This window comes from Daktulosphaira vitifoliae, unplaced genomic scaffold, assembly GCF_025091365.1.
Source record: "Daktulosphaira vitifoliae isolate Bord-2020 unplaced genomic scaffold, ASM2509136v1 Scaffold_3, whole genome shotgun sequence".
Classification (NCBI taxonomy): Eukaryota; Metazoa; Arthropoda; class Insecta; order Hemiptera; family Phylloxeridae; genus Daktulosphaira; species Daktulosphaira vitifoliae.
The window spans coordinates 19568856-19585732 of NW_026099574.1; the positions used below are offsets into that span (position 1 = coordinate 19568856).

Sequence of the window (16877 nt, forward strand, 5' to 3'; positions counted from 1 at the left end):
TATTTCTTAAAACTAAATATATATATAGTAAATTAAAAATAAACACATAAAAGATTGAAGAGTTTAAAAAATTAAAAATTGGAGTTTTATAGAATTTTTTTAATACAATAATGCTACAGTATAATTCAATACCATTGTTATAAACAAAATTAACTTTTTTTTTCATATCGAAAGGGAAACTATTCAATATTCTGGATGTTAATATTTGAAATTATTATTAAAACTTGCGAAGCATTATCAATAGAGCTAGATTAAGGGAAAAGGCCCATCGAGATTTTTACCTAAAAGTCGTGATCGCACCTAATCCAAAAGCTCTTGGTGACCTTTTTTTAAGCTCCCTGTTATTATTTTTATTTTTCGAAAATTAATTAGTTTATGTTAAATGAATCATCCTATATAAGACTTTTGATTAAGGCAACGATTAAGTTATTTATCGTAATATGATAATAGAACAGTATAATTAAAACTTGCTGGACACGTAAAAATGATCTTACTCCAACACTGACTAAGGCACACACTTAACTTTAATTTAAGTTATATACAGAGCGATCGGTTTGTCATAAACCTCTCAGTTATTTGCAAAATAAATACAATATTAGAACAAAAATTTCGATTTCTTTTAGTTACATATAACCATACGTCTGTAGAACCGACGTACACTAAAAGGGTAGATTTTAGACCCATCAGCGCGGTAGTAGACTGATAAAAGTAGCAGACTGAAGGATGGCTCCTCGTCAGCCATCAGCACAACTACCTTTTCACTGTACCTACTAAAGAACGGTTAAGCCCAAAAACTAGTCAGCACGCACACTAATTGTTAAGATCAATTAAAGGACCAGCAGTCCAACCTTGATTCTAGCCGCACACACACACAATTTTAATAACACGGTGGATATAAAATATGTATACCAAGTGCAGGTTTCGAACAGTTATCTTTTATTTACGGAACGTAAAAAACACAAAATCAAATTACAATATAACAATGTAAATTGAGCCGATTAATACAAAATTTCACGCGCTAAACGTCAATAGACGTTTCTTAGTCAAAACGTCATTCCCACATTACTTTTTTTGTTTCCCTTTACATATATTCTTGTTCCCACCATTGTTAATTTACTTACCCTGCATTTTCCCTTTATATGACATTATTATTTTACTTAAGAATTTAAAATGACTTACTACTTTGTTAAAAACTTATACTATACTAATACCGAAGTCATTTAATACCTTCTCAGCTATTTACTACAATATATTTCTTGATTTAATAGCTATTTATAACTTTTAAGGATCATCCCTTATAATTTAAAAGGGTATCAACTTTATTTTTTTAAATAATAACATACATATTTAATTAACTTATGAAGTAGAAAATTATCTAATTAAGAAAATGACTGGTCGAAAACAACTTTTCGACCAGTGTTTCAGAAATTATTAATAATTTAAAGTATTGTCTGAAGGTCAGGAGTTGGTGCTGCTATATTTATCACTAGTCATTTCCCGACCGTACCCTTCGTCCTGCCTAAGTATAAAAATGAGAATAACTTCCGAAGTACTTGTCCAAAAGTAGTTACCGACTAGTTATTCTCTTAATTAGATTATTTTCTATCATATAAGCTAGTTAAACATGTATGTTGCCATTAAAAAAAAATAAAGTAGACACTTACTAACTGTTTAAGTTATAAGGGATAATTCTAAAAATTAATTATAAGCTGATAAATCAAAAAATATATATAACTAAAACAAATTCTTTTTACAAATGCTATTTTTATTTTGCAATTAATCCAGTGATTTATGATAAATCGATATCATGTATATACAAATATATTAAATTTATATTTTTACAAAGATGGTTGAAAGGTAACTTACGTTTTGCCCGTATGTACTTAATAAGATGACTACGAAAATCAAATGTGTTTATGTGTAGAGTTTGAACTTTCGTTATAATTATTATGTGTTACTGCGTTAATGTCCCAATATCGAATGGCCAGTTTTATGGTAATTATAGTAACTGAGATATGAGCACTGTATGTGATCGTTTTATAAATATTACATATTTACAGAAAGGGTCCAAAGGAGCCAAATTTCCCCCTTGATATAAAATTATAGCAGTGTAGAGTGAAGTTCCATAATATTCTAATTTTTTCTAAATTATTATTGACTACAATAGTAATAAAACAGGAATATTTAAACACAGAATTATTTGATGATGTAAGAGATGTCTATTAAATTTATTAACTTTTAACAAACTTTTACTTAATATATTTATAACAAATGGTCATTGTTACAGCAATTATGTTGGGTGGATTATCAGGAATAAGGAGAGAATATTTTCTAATCATAAATTTTTCATATTAAATTATGAAACAACAATCTTTTAATAGTAATTATTTAATCATTATAATGGTTTTCAAAATATTATTACTAATTTTAATATAAAATAAGCTGATTATCATTAAAATTATTAAAACTTAAATAATAAATGTATGAAACTCTGATAAAAGTTTTATCTTATAATTTAAAATTAATAAAATCAATTAAAATAAATCACTTTTCTTGTTACGTTGTATAAAAAATATTTTGTACTTATTTTGTTAAAAGAATTATTTTTCTTTATACTGATACAGTAGAATTTAAGATTGATGTTATTGTTTTACTAAGATTATTTTACTTTACTATTACAAAATTCTTAAAATATACATAAAAAACAACTTGTACACTTTCAATGAATCGTTTCTATTAAAATAAATCATTTTAAAATTTATAACAAATAGCATAAAAAAGACTATGAATCTGCACTTACCATTTTATATTAAACGAACCTTATGAAAAAAATAGACTTATCATTAAGCGTTGAAAAAAAAAACACATATAAATATATCCTAAACGAAACTATTTTATTGGTACTTTATTTGAAAGCAATTTGTACGATATCCTAATACAAGCGGAACAATTTCAGAGAATATACCATAAAAAGTATATTACAATCAAAACAAGATAAAGAAATAAATACAGAAAAAGTAGCTGTCCTAAAAGAAATAAATAAAACATTAAAACTTCTTTTTGCCATTTAACATTTCAATCGTTAATTTTTACTCAATTTCTACTTTATTAATTTAAATATTTAATTTGAATTCAAAAACAAATAATTCTTTGATAATATAACGTTTTATAAGTTAAAATTGTATCATTATTCATAATGTATATATTTTTAGATTAAATATTATAAAAAAATTATAAATTACAATAATAAAAAGTTTGATAATATTTCGATCTAAAAGTAATTTTATCATTGGAATTTTATCAAAAATAAATACATTACACACTTTTACTGTTATATTTTTTACTATTTTGAGAGTAATTTTCTTACAACAAAAAAGGAATTATACAATCATATTAAGGGAGGTTTGGACAGTTTTTCCAAAAAGGGTTAATAACGAACCATAGAAAAATACAAGAGGAAAAGTATAAATCATATCAATGCATAAAAAAAAAATGTTTTATTAGAATTGTTTTGGTGATGTAATTGAATATTTTATAATAATATATTATAACTTCGTGGATAACTTTCTTTACTTAATGAATTTAAGCTTTTATAAAAATAAAAAATAACTTATGTACACATGAAAAACCCCTAAAAAATACAACAGTAACACAGCTATTAAATATAAAATTATAATAAAATGTACACAAAAAAAATTTTACAAGTACGGTATTAGCTCTAGGCATGTGCGAAATGTGCCTTCACAGAATCTTGTATTAGAGAACTCCATAAATTTCAAAATTGTTTTTCTCGATTAAAAGTGGCGTTGCCACTTTTGCATTTATAATGAGTGCAAGTTCCTTGCTAGGGAAACTGGGTACGTCCTCGGGTTATGGATAAAGGAACGGCTTGGAAATATGCAAGTTAGTCGCAAAATAAGTAGTCGCTTTTTTGGGGACTGGCGAATAAACGGTCGCTGACAGCTGTTGACAGCCTTGGACAGCAATACTACAGGTGCACCAATCCCGCCCATGGATACACCTGGCAGGGCACCGGGAACGAAAAGAAGAAAATGTGGTGAAATTGCGTTTATCGATTTCTTCCATGAGGACGGCATGCGGCGTTCGAAGTTGAACAAAGCCAGTTCGAAGTCCGTACTCACAGCTAGTCTCGCTTTGGCTGGTAAACAGGCGAAAAGATTGGAGAACGTTTTTCATATTATTTCCTTGTATGAACTGGTGATGCCAAAGCCATCATTCATAGTATTTGTTTTACGACCTGGAGTTTACCTATACACCGGAGGAGGTACTTCCGACCGTCAATTCCTCGACGCAAACAGAGTTTCAGGAAGTTGCGAGTAACAAAAGAACGATTGTAATCGAACAGACTTCATAGTGAGGTAATAGCTGGTTCACTCACTGAATCCCCTTATCCTTAATCTCTTAGAAACCAACTAAGTTGTGAAGTGGGGAAAAGGAAAAAGGAGAAGAGGAAGACGAGCTCGCTCCGAAGAAGAATTCGGAAGTTGTCATCATCACTTTAGCCTATATCCAAACTATTTGGCGCCGGCTCCACCTCAAATAATTTGACAGGTTTTTTTTACCGGCTGTCGGAACCTTAATACGGTCAAGGAAGCCAGTAAGAGGTAAAGCGTGTCACTGTATAAGTTCGCGTATTGCATATATCTGGCAGCCAACAACAAACAGTCCAACTGAACATCAGTGTTAAGGCGTCAACTGAATAATCTACTGTACTACACCACGCCTAAAAAAAATGATTTTTGTATGGAGTTTAAATGCTACTATTATATCAACAAAGGCAATTTGAATAATTTTCTTTTTAATAAACTTCAGAAAATATTTTTAATTATATTAAGTAATTTAGTGTTTTCTTTAAAAAAAATGTCGACTGATAATAATTTTTAAATAGTTTAAAGATCGTAAGTTCTGTTATAATCTTACAATATATACAACTTAATACTAAAATATAGCAAAAACAATAATAATCTAATTAATATTCAATCATTCTAAAATTCTATAAAAAGTCTATTAAGTCAATTTTATATAAATATAGAACACGTACTATTGTATGAGTTCTTTACTACTACACAAATATGTATATCAATAACCAAAAGATTTTCACTCTCATAGTCATTGAAAGCATTTTTGATTTTGAATACATTACGTATTAATATTTATAGTTATATACATTGTTTATCTTTATTCAAAACTTGGTTTTCCATCTAAAACGTTTGAGCTTTGCAATAATATTTTGACTTAACTGTAGGTGCTGTAAAACTGAGATATAACTGAATACTATATATTTTATTTACTCTGCGGTACTGGTTTGGAATAAATAAATAAATTAGATGCGTTAAGATACCAAAAACATTTAATTTGAACCCGTCTCACTTAATAAGAAAAAACAAGAGTAGTTTTAGAAATGGATCTTGCCATGATTCTTGATAAATATCAAGAAAGAAAATTAAATGATAGTTGTTTTAAATTTTCATCATTAATTTTCAATTGATTGATGGTAAATTTTATGGTGTTCATTTCATTAGAAAGAAATAAAGGCATGCGTTGTTTCATATGTTGTAAGTAGAGTATAGAGACTTTTATAAATTATTCATTATATTTTAAACAGAGGATACTTTAAATCAATTTTTTATCTATTTCTTGATCCCGTAAACCTAGACATTATTTTTAAAACTAAGTTCTTGTAATCTTTTTAAACAGAAAATACATTATTAAAAATAAAAAATAGACAACATTGTAACCTTTCTAAAATACATCAAAAATATTTATATTTTCACTGTTGATAAATAAATGTTTTACAATTGGAAAAACTGAGAAATAATTATGCAACTTATGCATATTAAACGAGGTATAGATACAATATTAAGATACATTACTTAATCTAAAAAAAATCGAAATAATAATTGAACTACTTGATATTAGATGCATAGAACTTTCCACAAATATTTTATAAAAAAAAAGGACACAACATATGCTTCCTGTAGCGTAATCCTTTTAACTTATTCTTTTATGATACTCTTAACTATGATATATACTAATAGAAAAATCACAATACCAGAATAAATGGACTATCAATAATCCTGTTAGCAATCTATGAAAAATACTTGAATTTTATAAGAAAAATACTAGATGATTTATAATAAAAAAAACTAGCATTGTAAGGAGTCGTAACATAGATGGGAGGTGGCAAAACTGAGACGTAGAGGTATAGATGTTATCTGACAATGATTAACATCACTATCATAAAAAACGCGTCGATGTAAATCTGTAGATAGTGTTTAATTTTAAGAAATTGGTGGATTATTCCAAAAGCAAAATAAACTCCTATTTTTTGTTCTACTCCGACTGCTATTTGCACATAGAAAATAGGCCGTCGATACAAATTTTTTTTTTTTTAACTTCTAGTACATAAATTAAACTTTATTTTAACATATATTTAAGAGGCAGTATTCCCGGACATTTTGAAAAATTATATTCAAAAATTTTCAAAAATTCAAAAAAGTTTTTCTTAACTTTGAAGAGGCAACCAAAATAAGTATAAATTTATATTTAATGTAAGTTAGATTCATGTAAATTTTATATTTATTGGTGGACTCATTACTATGGAAAACTCTTATAAGGTATTTTAAAATAAATAAATAAAAATAAAATTTGAACAAAAAAATATGTTTTTTAACTACGGCAGCCGTTTGCACGTAGAAGATAAGTCATTGTGACATTTATATTTTTTTAATTTATAGTACGTAACATAAGCTTTAATTTGATATATGTTTAAAGGATGCAGCATTTCCGGAACATTTTTTAAACTGCTATTTTGAATCCTCTCTTGTGGGCAGATAAAGGGTCAGATTTTCAAAAATATAAAATTAAATAAAAGTGAATTACTTAAGGTTTCAATAAAAAAAAAGTTATATTTATTTGTTAATTTTTCAAAAATTATAACAATTTAAAAAAAAAAATAAAAAAATGTCAAAATTTACAAATTTTAAAAATCGTAATTTTTTGGCTGATTATCGCCATTTATAGGAAACGAGGAAATTTTTTTCAATTTTCAAGAGCAATATTTTTAACTACATACGATTTTTAATCTTTTGACGTATTGAAAAAAATTGAATCAGTGAAAGCTGAGAAAAAGTGGCAACAAACACACAAAAAAATAAAAACATCATAGTAAAATTAATACTTTCTCAGCTTTTAATCGAAGCTAATATGTATAAATATTTAAATTACAGATTAGAGGCAAAAAAAATTAGCAATTAATATATAAAATTAAATTTTTTTTTACGAAAAAATAGCAAGCTATAAATTACTAAAAATGACAGCTATTAAAAATTAATTTTAAAGCATGTAAATTTTTATGATATGAATTATAAAAAGAGTTATGAACTGAAAACACTTAATAGGACAACAATCGTTAAACATAATATTATCGTAAAATCGCACCCCTCCATTCGTTCGTTGAATGACGTTCGATTTTACCCTTCCTATACATACAAGAATTCCACCAATTTATATCGACATACTATCACCTGTGGACAAACAACTATTAGGAATGTTTTGTTACCCTCAATTCAGTTACCAAGTGCCCGTTAACACAAAACACTCGCACTTTCTTTTTATAATATTCGCTTGTAATTTTTAAAAAAAATAATATGCTATTTTAAATATCATACCATAGTCTTAAAGATCATTAAGTTTTAATTATTAATAACAATTTAATGATTGAGCAATGGATTAATGGCAGACATGGTTATGAAGGTGACATCGAAATATAGTGACGAGTGAGTACATATTTTGCTATATATAACTTAAATTATAACAGTACTATTCAAACAATTAAATGATAATTAAAAAGCTATGAAAGCCCAATAGTTTTTAAAACTATTAAGTTTGAACTAAAAAGGAAAACATAGGAGCTTCAAAATTAAATATTAGATCCTAAAATAACTGTCTTTTATATGTAGATATATCAGTAAAGCGGACTTATCATTGTTTTAATGAAAAAATTCCATTTCTTTATCAATAATAAAAAGTATTTTTATTTATTATCTAAAATAAATTCCTAAATAAACTTAAAAGTCAATGTAACATTGGTATCAACAAATAGTTTTTTTTTTTAGTATAAACAAATTGTCATTTGATTATGATCACAATTATTTAAAACAATTTTACCTTATGTATGACATTAAAAAGTAGCGTAAAGGGAAACATATTATTCGTTAAAATTATAATTTTTAAATTATGATTTAGTTTTAGCCACATTTTAGGAGTCGCAAAATTTTTAAAAAAGTTTCTGCTTCTTTAACTTATTTTGAATTTCTAGTCATGAAAAATAAATCCGAAAAATTCGCTGGCACACAAAACAACTGCTTGCGTGTATTTCTCATTTCAGCATAAGCTGAGTACACACCAGTACGAACTGTATATCGGCGCTATTACCCACTTAATACATTAAAATGCTAGTAAGTCAATAAGTACCAATCCTAAAGCTGTTATCAATCATTCAAAATTTTTTACAAGAAAAATGTTAAATAATGCCTATTTTAAAATCTCACTATTTTTGATTTTCTATTTAAAATTACTATTTAAACATTTAGAACAAAAAATAAATTAATAATGCTAAATACTTTTAAAAATTTTAAATTGCTCTATCATAATATTAAATATTTATGAAATATGGTATATAGCTTAATAATAAAAAATTACTATATGTATTCAAAATTAATAAATACAATTCAAGCATTATAGGAAAATCATTAAATTTAAAGTGTCTTCTTATTTTCGGTTTAGGGACTTTTATTAAAAACTTAAGCTTGATAAATAATTAAAATCATAAAATAGAAATATTACTGATGTCATTCGTGTAACACAAACACATAACAAAAATAATAACTTGACAGCCGTTGACAACACAGGTTCTAGACAAAAAAGCATTCCGTAATACATAACAGTAATAATAAATAGGAAAGACATAGTTATAAATATCACTTTAATAAAGAGAAACCATAAAGTTTCACATCTAATATTCCAAACAATTTTAACAGCCTATAAATATTCTTTAATAAGAATCCACATTTTATGAATAATAATATACCACATCAATATTGTTTCAGAGTAAATTTTTAGTTATAATACTCCTAAAAATGAATTTTTATTACCATGAATCGATTATTTAATATTTATTTATTATGGTCATATTTGTTATAACCTACTCAGGTAAATAGAGCAATTAAGAGTAACATTTTTTGCTAATTGAGCATACAAATAAAGAATAAATGTCTTATTTTGACATAAAATTATAAATTTTTCTTCTTGGAAACTGAATTCGATTACCATATAAAAATATTGTTTATATAAAAATAACGTTTCAATTTATAAATAAGTACATAACTTTTAGCCAAGTATTAATATATTAAAATCTAATATTAAATCTCATATTTTTCGGTTATACCTCCTTAGAATTAATTTCATTGTCGTTGTTAAATATATTACAAATTATTTTCAAATTCTTTCTATAAAAGCATTGAAACTGCGTTACTAATCTTTAAATATTGACACAATACTTGAGTAATTTGATTTTTATGCAGTATAATCAATCTTATTATCATATCTATGTCATTTTCAGATATTTAAGTAGAACAATATCATCATAATTTAATATTGTTCGCTTTTTATGCTTAAATGGGTATACATTTTTAGCATATATATATTTCGATTTATATTTTATCCAGATAATTAAAATGTATTGTTGAATATTGAAATGTTTTTACTTACGTACTCTATTTAAGTTTATATAACTTAACTTAAAATTACCAATAATATGAAAGCAAAACACAGTTTTTCTCAAATAATCAGCTTATTTCGTTTTACTTAAAAAGAAAAGAAATATCTATAATGAATAATTACCAATCATATCAGTCTTACTTTAGGAATTAATTAAATTAAGGAAAGAGATAAGTATAACCCTTTGGATCACGGTTGGTAATGTATTGTTACGAGCACCGTAGCAAAGATTAAAGGGATAAAAGGAAAATCTAGTAATTTTGATCACGGTTGATAACACAAAGGTTATGATCACCGTTGATGATTAACTAACTTTATATATAGAAGTTTAATGTATAAATCTGTGATCATGGTTGATAACAGTAGATCAATACAGTTACGAACACCGTTTGAATGATCAATATATATTTTATTCGGAACGTTAGGTAAAAAATAATAGATATAACTTAACCCAAAGGTAAAACATACAAGCAATGTGAGACTAGTAGGCAATAATTATTGTGATTACTCGGTTAACAAAATAAAAAGAAAGTTAGCGAAGGCGTTTTTTATACAGACCACTACTACTTTGGTTGTATAGCTTAATTGTTTATTGGTTATTTTTTGTTAATAGTGTGTAGTATATAAAGGTGATTTTTTATCTTGCAAATTGTAAGTTCCTGATTTGACTAATATGTAACAAAAAGAGAGTTTATATTCATTATTATTCCATCTTATTAATTAAAAGTACATTATACTATAATCTTTTCAATAAAAATTAATATGTAGTCCAACGCTTTCTAACGGACTTTCATGTAACTGAAAAAACAGCAATAAAACTGTAGTGTAACGCTACAATATCATTATATGAGAAAAGAAATTTCAATCAAACTAAGTAATCTAAAGGTATTTTAAAAATTATTTTATAATCTGTTCAGTTTTGACCGGATTGTGAATTTTTTATTTTTTTTTTTATAACACGATCAGAACGCCATTCTGTTTCACGTTAATTCCTTGATGAAGTTATTATATAATTTTACTCACACAAATTGTATTATTTATACATATATATATATCTGTGTGTGTATATAATTTTTCAATTATAATACTTTAATGTTCATTTTAACAAAGTGTTATTAATATATATGTCGATTTTCGCCTTCAATTACCTTTCGTGCCCAGCGTAGCCTGATACTGATATCAAAATTAATATACTATTGTAACCACCACTTGTAGGGTTCCGGGGCCTTAAGCGCAGTCCCAGCTAGACAAAGCAAAGTATTCAATAACCTCACTTGGCAATTATGTATTTAATAAAATTAGGAAAAATGTAGTCAATAATTTAATGTGTTTATCAATCCTTTCCCTAGTTTCGAAATAAAATTAATTAAGCCAACCTCAACCAAAAGTATTATTACTCTCTTAAAATATAAATTTTATAACCAAACTACATTTTTATCGACGTAGTAAAATAATAACTACTTATCATATTTTATTGATTACAAACATATTAATTTGAAGTTTTCAAGGTATTTTACACAAATAAAATTTCCTATTTAATTAGGTCATTACCATACTGAATTTAAGATAAAACAAATTCTGTTTTTTAAATAAAATTCGAACCAAGTGACCTAAATGATTAATCACACTATAGTAAAAATAATAGTCTTAAGTTTTATACAGTTAATTCTAATGCTCATATTTAAATTTTTAATAAATAATGAGCCAATCATTTAAACACAATGTAAAATAAACACTTTATTTTTAGTAATATCATCGTAATTTCTATTTTAGTTCTATTTCATCACTTAACAAATTGGATCAGTCCAATGAATCACTAAACCGATCTTTTAATGATCTTGGAGATCAAGAAAATGGAATCTATGTTGTTGTCAGGTAAATAATCACTGAAACACTAATACAAATTAGTGTTATTTTTCATTCGTTTTTCCCAGAATGTTTGTGGTTTATAGTAAGTTAATAACTAAAATGATTATCTGTTGATCTTTAGGGTGCGACCTATAAGTATCAAAGAAAATAAAGCTAATGAAACATCAGTTGTATCATTTCCAGGAAATGGACGTATAGTGGTAAGTTAAAAGATCACAATTAAATATTTTTTAGCTTCGATGTGATACTAAAAAGATATTTTTATTTGAATTTATTTTCTAGGTGTTTATAATTATATTTAACATCTATTATTTCTTCCAACTATATTGTAAAAATACAAAATCTTTATTAGGTTTTTTTTTACTACTAAATTTTCATTTAAGAGATAATTTTAAAAAGAGTATTTTTTTTTATCTTAAGACAGTCATATACATCACAAAAATCTTAATCTTATGATATATTAAGTTCAGTTTAGGACTTCTTTATTAGTATAAAACTATGCAGTATTACATATTATGTGACACGGTACAATGTAAGGTTTGTAAGATGCTTTAGGTTACGGGTTCTCGTACTGTGCCTTTTATTTTTCATACGATTGTCATTTATACTTTCGATGACCAGCCGTCAATACTTAGCAGTCGTGTCATATGTTGTAATATAACTAATACTAAAACTGAGTCTATAAATTAAGATTAATTATATAATGAAAGTATGAACATTTTTATCATCTCATATGATATAGATAAACAGATAAATTAAACATCACGAAATACATTCAATATCTGCTGTAAATATCAATTAAAGATAGTTGTTATAGTTGATTTATCAAATTTTGTAATAAATTAATTTATAAAGTATCACATCACTATTTTATTTCAAAATATAAAGAATATAATAAAATAATGTATATAAAAAAATGTTTTGAATGTTAAAAAATATAGCTAATATATAAAATGTAAAAAATGTATAAGTTGTGATCAACGGCAAAACTTGTAGGCAATTTAGCAACACGTGTGCTGTACACAAATTTCCAACAATCTTATAAAATTTTTAGTATTGTTATTATTATTATTTATGCTTTTGATACAAAACTTGTTAGAATATCATTGAAGTCTTATCTTAATATTTCATTACGATTCATTGTTCTATTAATACTGTTCATGTTACATTACAAAAAAAATTAAATATTATTACACCTAATAATTTTATTTTGTATATTTGTTGTAAAATTAAGTTTTTTAAATTTCCTGACCGTTTTTTTTTTTTGATATTGTAAATAACACTCAATAATAAATGTTGTAAATATATTGCTTTAAATATCATTCTTATATTTATATTTTAAATTTTCTTTAGGTTACTATAACTAAAATATTTTTTGGCTACTTTTAGTTAGCTAAAAAATATCCAGACACATTTATTAATTCTAATGAATGTTTTTTTTTTACTATAAATAAAACTAACACCAATAACAAGTTCAAAACACAATGCTAATTGATTCTTTGAGTTCTATTAATTGGATACTCATATGTACTTTTCATTTTCTGAAAAAATAGTATTAAAATTATTATTATATTTACATCGATGATATTGTTGTAACATATGATTTATTAGTAAACTTTTATTTGAATGAGATTTTTCCTGTATACATTTCGATGTAATAACTAAAATCCTCTATAGAAATATCAAAATACTATTTATTTGTGCTTTATGTTGTAACCTTCTAAAGTTATTTTTTAATAATTGGTCAATAAAGCAAATACTGATTATTGATTTGCAGTAGTGAAATATAAACTATAATTTTTTTAAATATAATAAATTAATTTGTGTAATAAATGTACTCTGTAGCGTGAAATTTAAGATGTACTAAAAAGGTTGTACACTCGAGTTTTCTTTGACTTAAATTTACTATTCAATGTTACTCTATGTATAAACTCTCGTTATTGACATAGAACGTTTCTTCTACACACACTCATACATATACAGAGTGTTCAGTAAGTTAGGAAACAGTTAAATTGTTACAAACAATGAGTACAATAGAAATTCGTTTCCTTATTTACTGAACACCCTGTATAATGTTCAGTATGTAAGGGATACAGGTAAATAATTACAAACAATGAAAACAATAGAAACCCATTTCCTGAACACTCTGTATATAAAAATTATATTACACATCTTCTTTTTGTAAGAAAAACAGTATGGAATTTAGTTTAGCTTTAAGTACTTATGGTGAATATTATAAAACATAATTATTAGCCTCTTGTCAAAGTTGATTAATTCCAAATAAAATCAACATATATTTTTAAAATTTTTGAACTTCAGGCTTTATTTTATTTATATCAGCTTATTATAATTAAATTATAATATAAAATTAAAAAAAAAAAAATTAAATTAGATCATGTTTCACCGTAGTTCTGAAATCGGTCGACAGAAATTTGTTTATAGTTTTTATCATAGTTTAGGCATAATAAACGATAAAAAAATATTGATTGAAAAAAAGCTCAAGGTCAAACTCCTTATTAATTATTAATGGAATTGCCCATTTCATTAAAATTCTTGTATATCAATAAACACCAGTAATGATATAGAAAGTAAAATAAAACTATAGTACGTATTACGCCTGTTTATTAAAAATCTATTATAAAATAAATATTTTGGGTTACTTTTAGGTCGAGAGTTTACCATCAATTGGGGGATCCAATGGGCCCAAAAACAAGTTATTTTCTTTTAACGTTGTTTTTGAACCAGCATCTAACCAAGAAGATGTCTTCCAGTATTCCGGTATTAAAAAACTTATAGAAATGGCGGCTGAAGGATTTAACACAACATGCTTTTGTTACGGTCAAACAGGCAGTGGAAAAACTCATACTCTTACAGGTCCACCAGGGATGGTAAGTGTATGAAGTAACTAAATCAAGTTTTGAATGATATAAGAATTAGGGTTATGACCAATTAGATTAAAGTGCGTTTTTAATAAATTACTATAATAGAGAAAAAGGTAGTTTCAGCTAGTGATCGTCTAGCCAAAAACACACATTATGTATGAACTCAGTTAAAATTCAAAAGAAACCAAATTTTAACCATAGTAATACAAACCTTAGAAATTTTTTTAAATAAAAAAATTATTTAAATATAAAATTATTGAAAATAAATCTAGTTGCTTTTATGTTTATTAAAAACAAACGTACATCTCAATATTCAAATCTATAAGTTTAATTTGAATCCCTATTTCACGAGTGAGCATTAACTAAAATTTCATTAATTCTAATGTAAAAATTTGTATGCTAATTTATTTTGAAATTTATTTATTTATTGCTATTAGTGAATTAAATTTAAAACTAGAACACACACCATATAATTGCATAGTGTTAAATATACCATATATGTTAATTTTTTTTTTATTTTTGGTATAGACCAAAAATATATAAATATTGTATAGAGTTTCGGGTACATCACTGAATTGATACTTTATTATTTACAATGTTAATTTATTAATCTTACACAATGTTTAATATTAACATTACAGATATTCTTTTTATATTAATAATATAAATGTATGTATACTATCTATAAATTTCAATCAAATATATAATAATCTTAAAGGTACACGGAAAAAACAAGGTATGTCAATTTGTTGTAAACTGAGAAAATCGAATCTTAAATTTCAAAACAATTTGTTATTTTACAATACAACATAACTTGCGAGAGCTAATACATTTGAATATTCTACTTTTTCCAATAGTTCGGCGACTTAAAAATATATTATGAAATATTGAATATTTTGTCTCTAAAATCTCAATTTTGAAGAGAATTATAAACAAATTCTTTCCCATAATAAACAACTTATTTATTTACATAAAATGTGATATTTTACAAAAATTCCGATAAAATATATCTATTCTTGTGTTCTCTTATACTTAACTAGAATTTATCAGAAAAAATTATAATGTATGTACATGCTATGATAAACGATACGGCTGACCTGTGAATGCAATTCTCATAATATTTAGAGCAGTAATATACGTCCGCGATACCTTCTTTGATGAATTGGTTTCTTACGGTCATTCAATTAATATCAATTTAAATATTAATAAAATTACTTCTTCAAATTAGTTCTTATATCATCATATTTTGTCAGCCATCAACAAAGTACTCAGTTTCAGATAACCCATATTTTTTTACAACATATCGATACCACTTCATAATCAGATCATCTTGACTAGCTGATTATACTCCGAGATATATCAGTAGTTATCATAATGTGAATTATACGTTGTCTTGCTTTTATGATTATAAAGTCGTGTATCACTACACCACTAAATTAACCTATTTTTAACTTCAATAGAGCTTAGGTTTTAAAAAATCGTAATTTCTATCGATAAAAAAGAGGCTCATGATTGAAAAATTGACTAATTTCAGAAATACACAGTTTTAAACCAAAACAATAATTATTAAAATTATCTCAGCATTTTTTACACAATATTTTTATAAATTTTAATTTTTTATTTAATTATGTTTATCTGTGTTCAAGGATATGCTTATTCAGCCAGTTTTATACATTTATTTTTTTTAGAAATTTTATAATAATTATTATTTTTGACAAACATATTTTATAAAGCATTATTATTAATTATTTGTTCATAAAAAAATATTTTTTTCAACGCAAACTTTATTTGTATACATAGAATAAACGTATTCTGTCAAAATACGAATATTACATTATTCATTAAGTGAAATTATATTTTTCGTTTTTTGTTACACACTTAGTTATGCATACATACTCATTTTTTTTGTAAAATTAATTGAAGTTAAATATGGGTTGAAGCTTCAATGTAACTAATTTTGCCGTCTGCCAAATAGATTAATGATATTAAGAAAAATCCCTGACCCAATTAAATCATTAGTCAATATTAGAAGTGTTTACTTCTCTAGGGTTATAAATTTTATTTTTAAAACTTTTTTGTATTTGTGAGGATAATGAGAGTAAAGTATGGCCGTTGTTAATAATCTAAAGAATCTATAATATATTTTAAATCACATTTTTTGACCTTTAAGTAAACATATTAACTGTATTTTCATATTTCAATTAATTTTTCGTAAACATTAAAACCAATATTTTTTTTGTGATAAAATTTACATTGCTGCTTAGATTTTAGGTTTTTAATAAAATAATACATTTCTCTTAACTTATTAAACACACAAATACAAAC

The 16877-nt window shown here is 25.2% G+C and overlaps 1 protein-coding gene across 2 annotated transcripts in view; it reads left to right on the forward strand.

Moving 5' to 3' along the window:
• Positions 1-7579: 7579 nt before the first annotated feature.
• The window catches only part of LOC126901603 (kinesin-like protein KIF12), a 31823-nt gene continuing 22525 nt past the window's right edge, over positions 7580-16877 (forward strand). Inside the window, exons 1-4 of one of the 2 annotated variants that reach the window (XM_050678190.1) lie at positions 7580-7799; positions 11575-11676; positions 11792-11870; positions 14337-14558. In XM_050678190.1, coding sequence (XP_050534147.1) covers positions 7756-7799; positions 11575-11676; positions 11792-11870; positions 14337-14558 — 447 coding nt within the window. In that variant the 5' untranslated portion in view covers positions 7580-7755. Of the gene's footprint in view, positions 7800-11574; positions 11677-11791; positions 11871-14336; positions 14559-16334; positions 16601-16877 lie in introns of those variants that run through there. The other variant, XM_050678191.1, reaches the window with a different exon arrangement.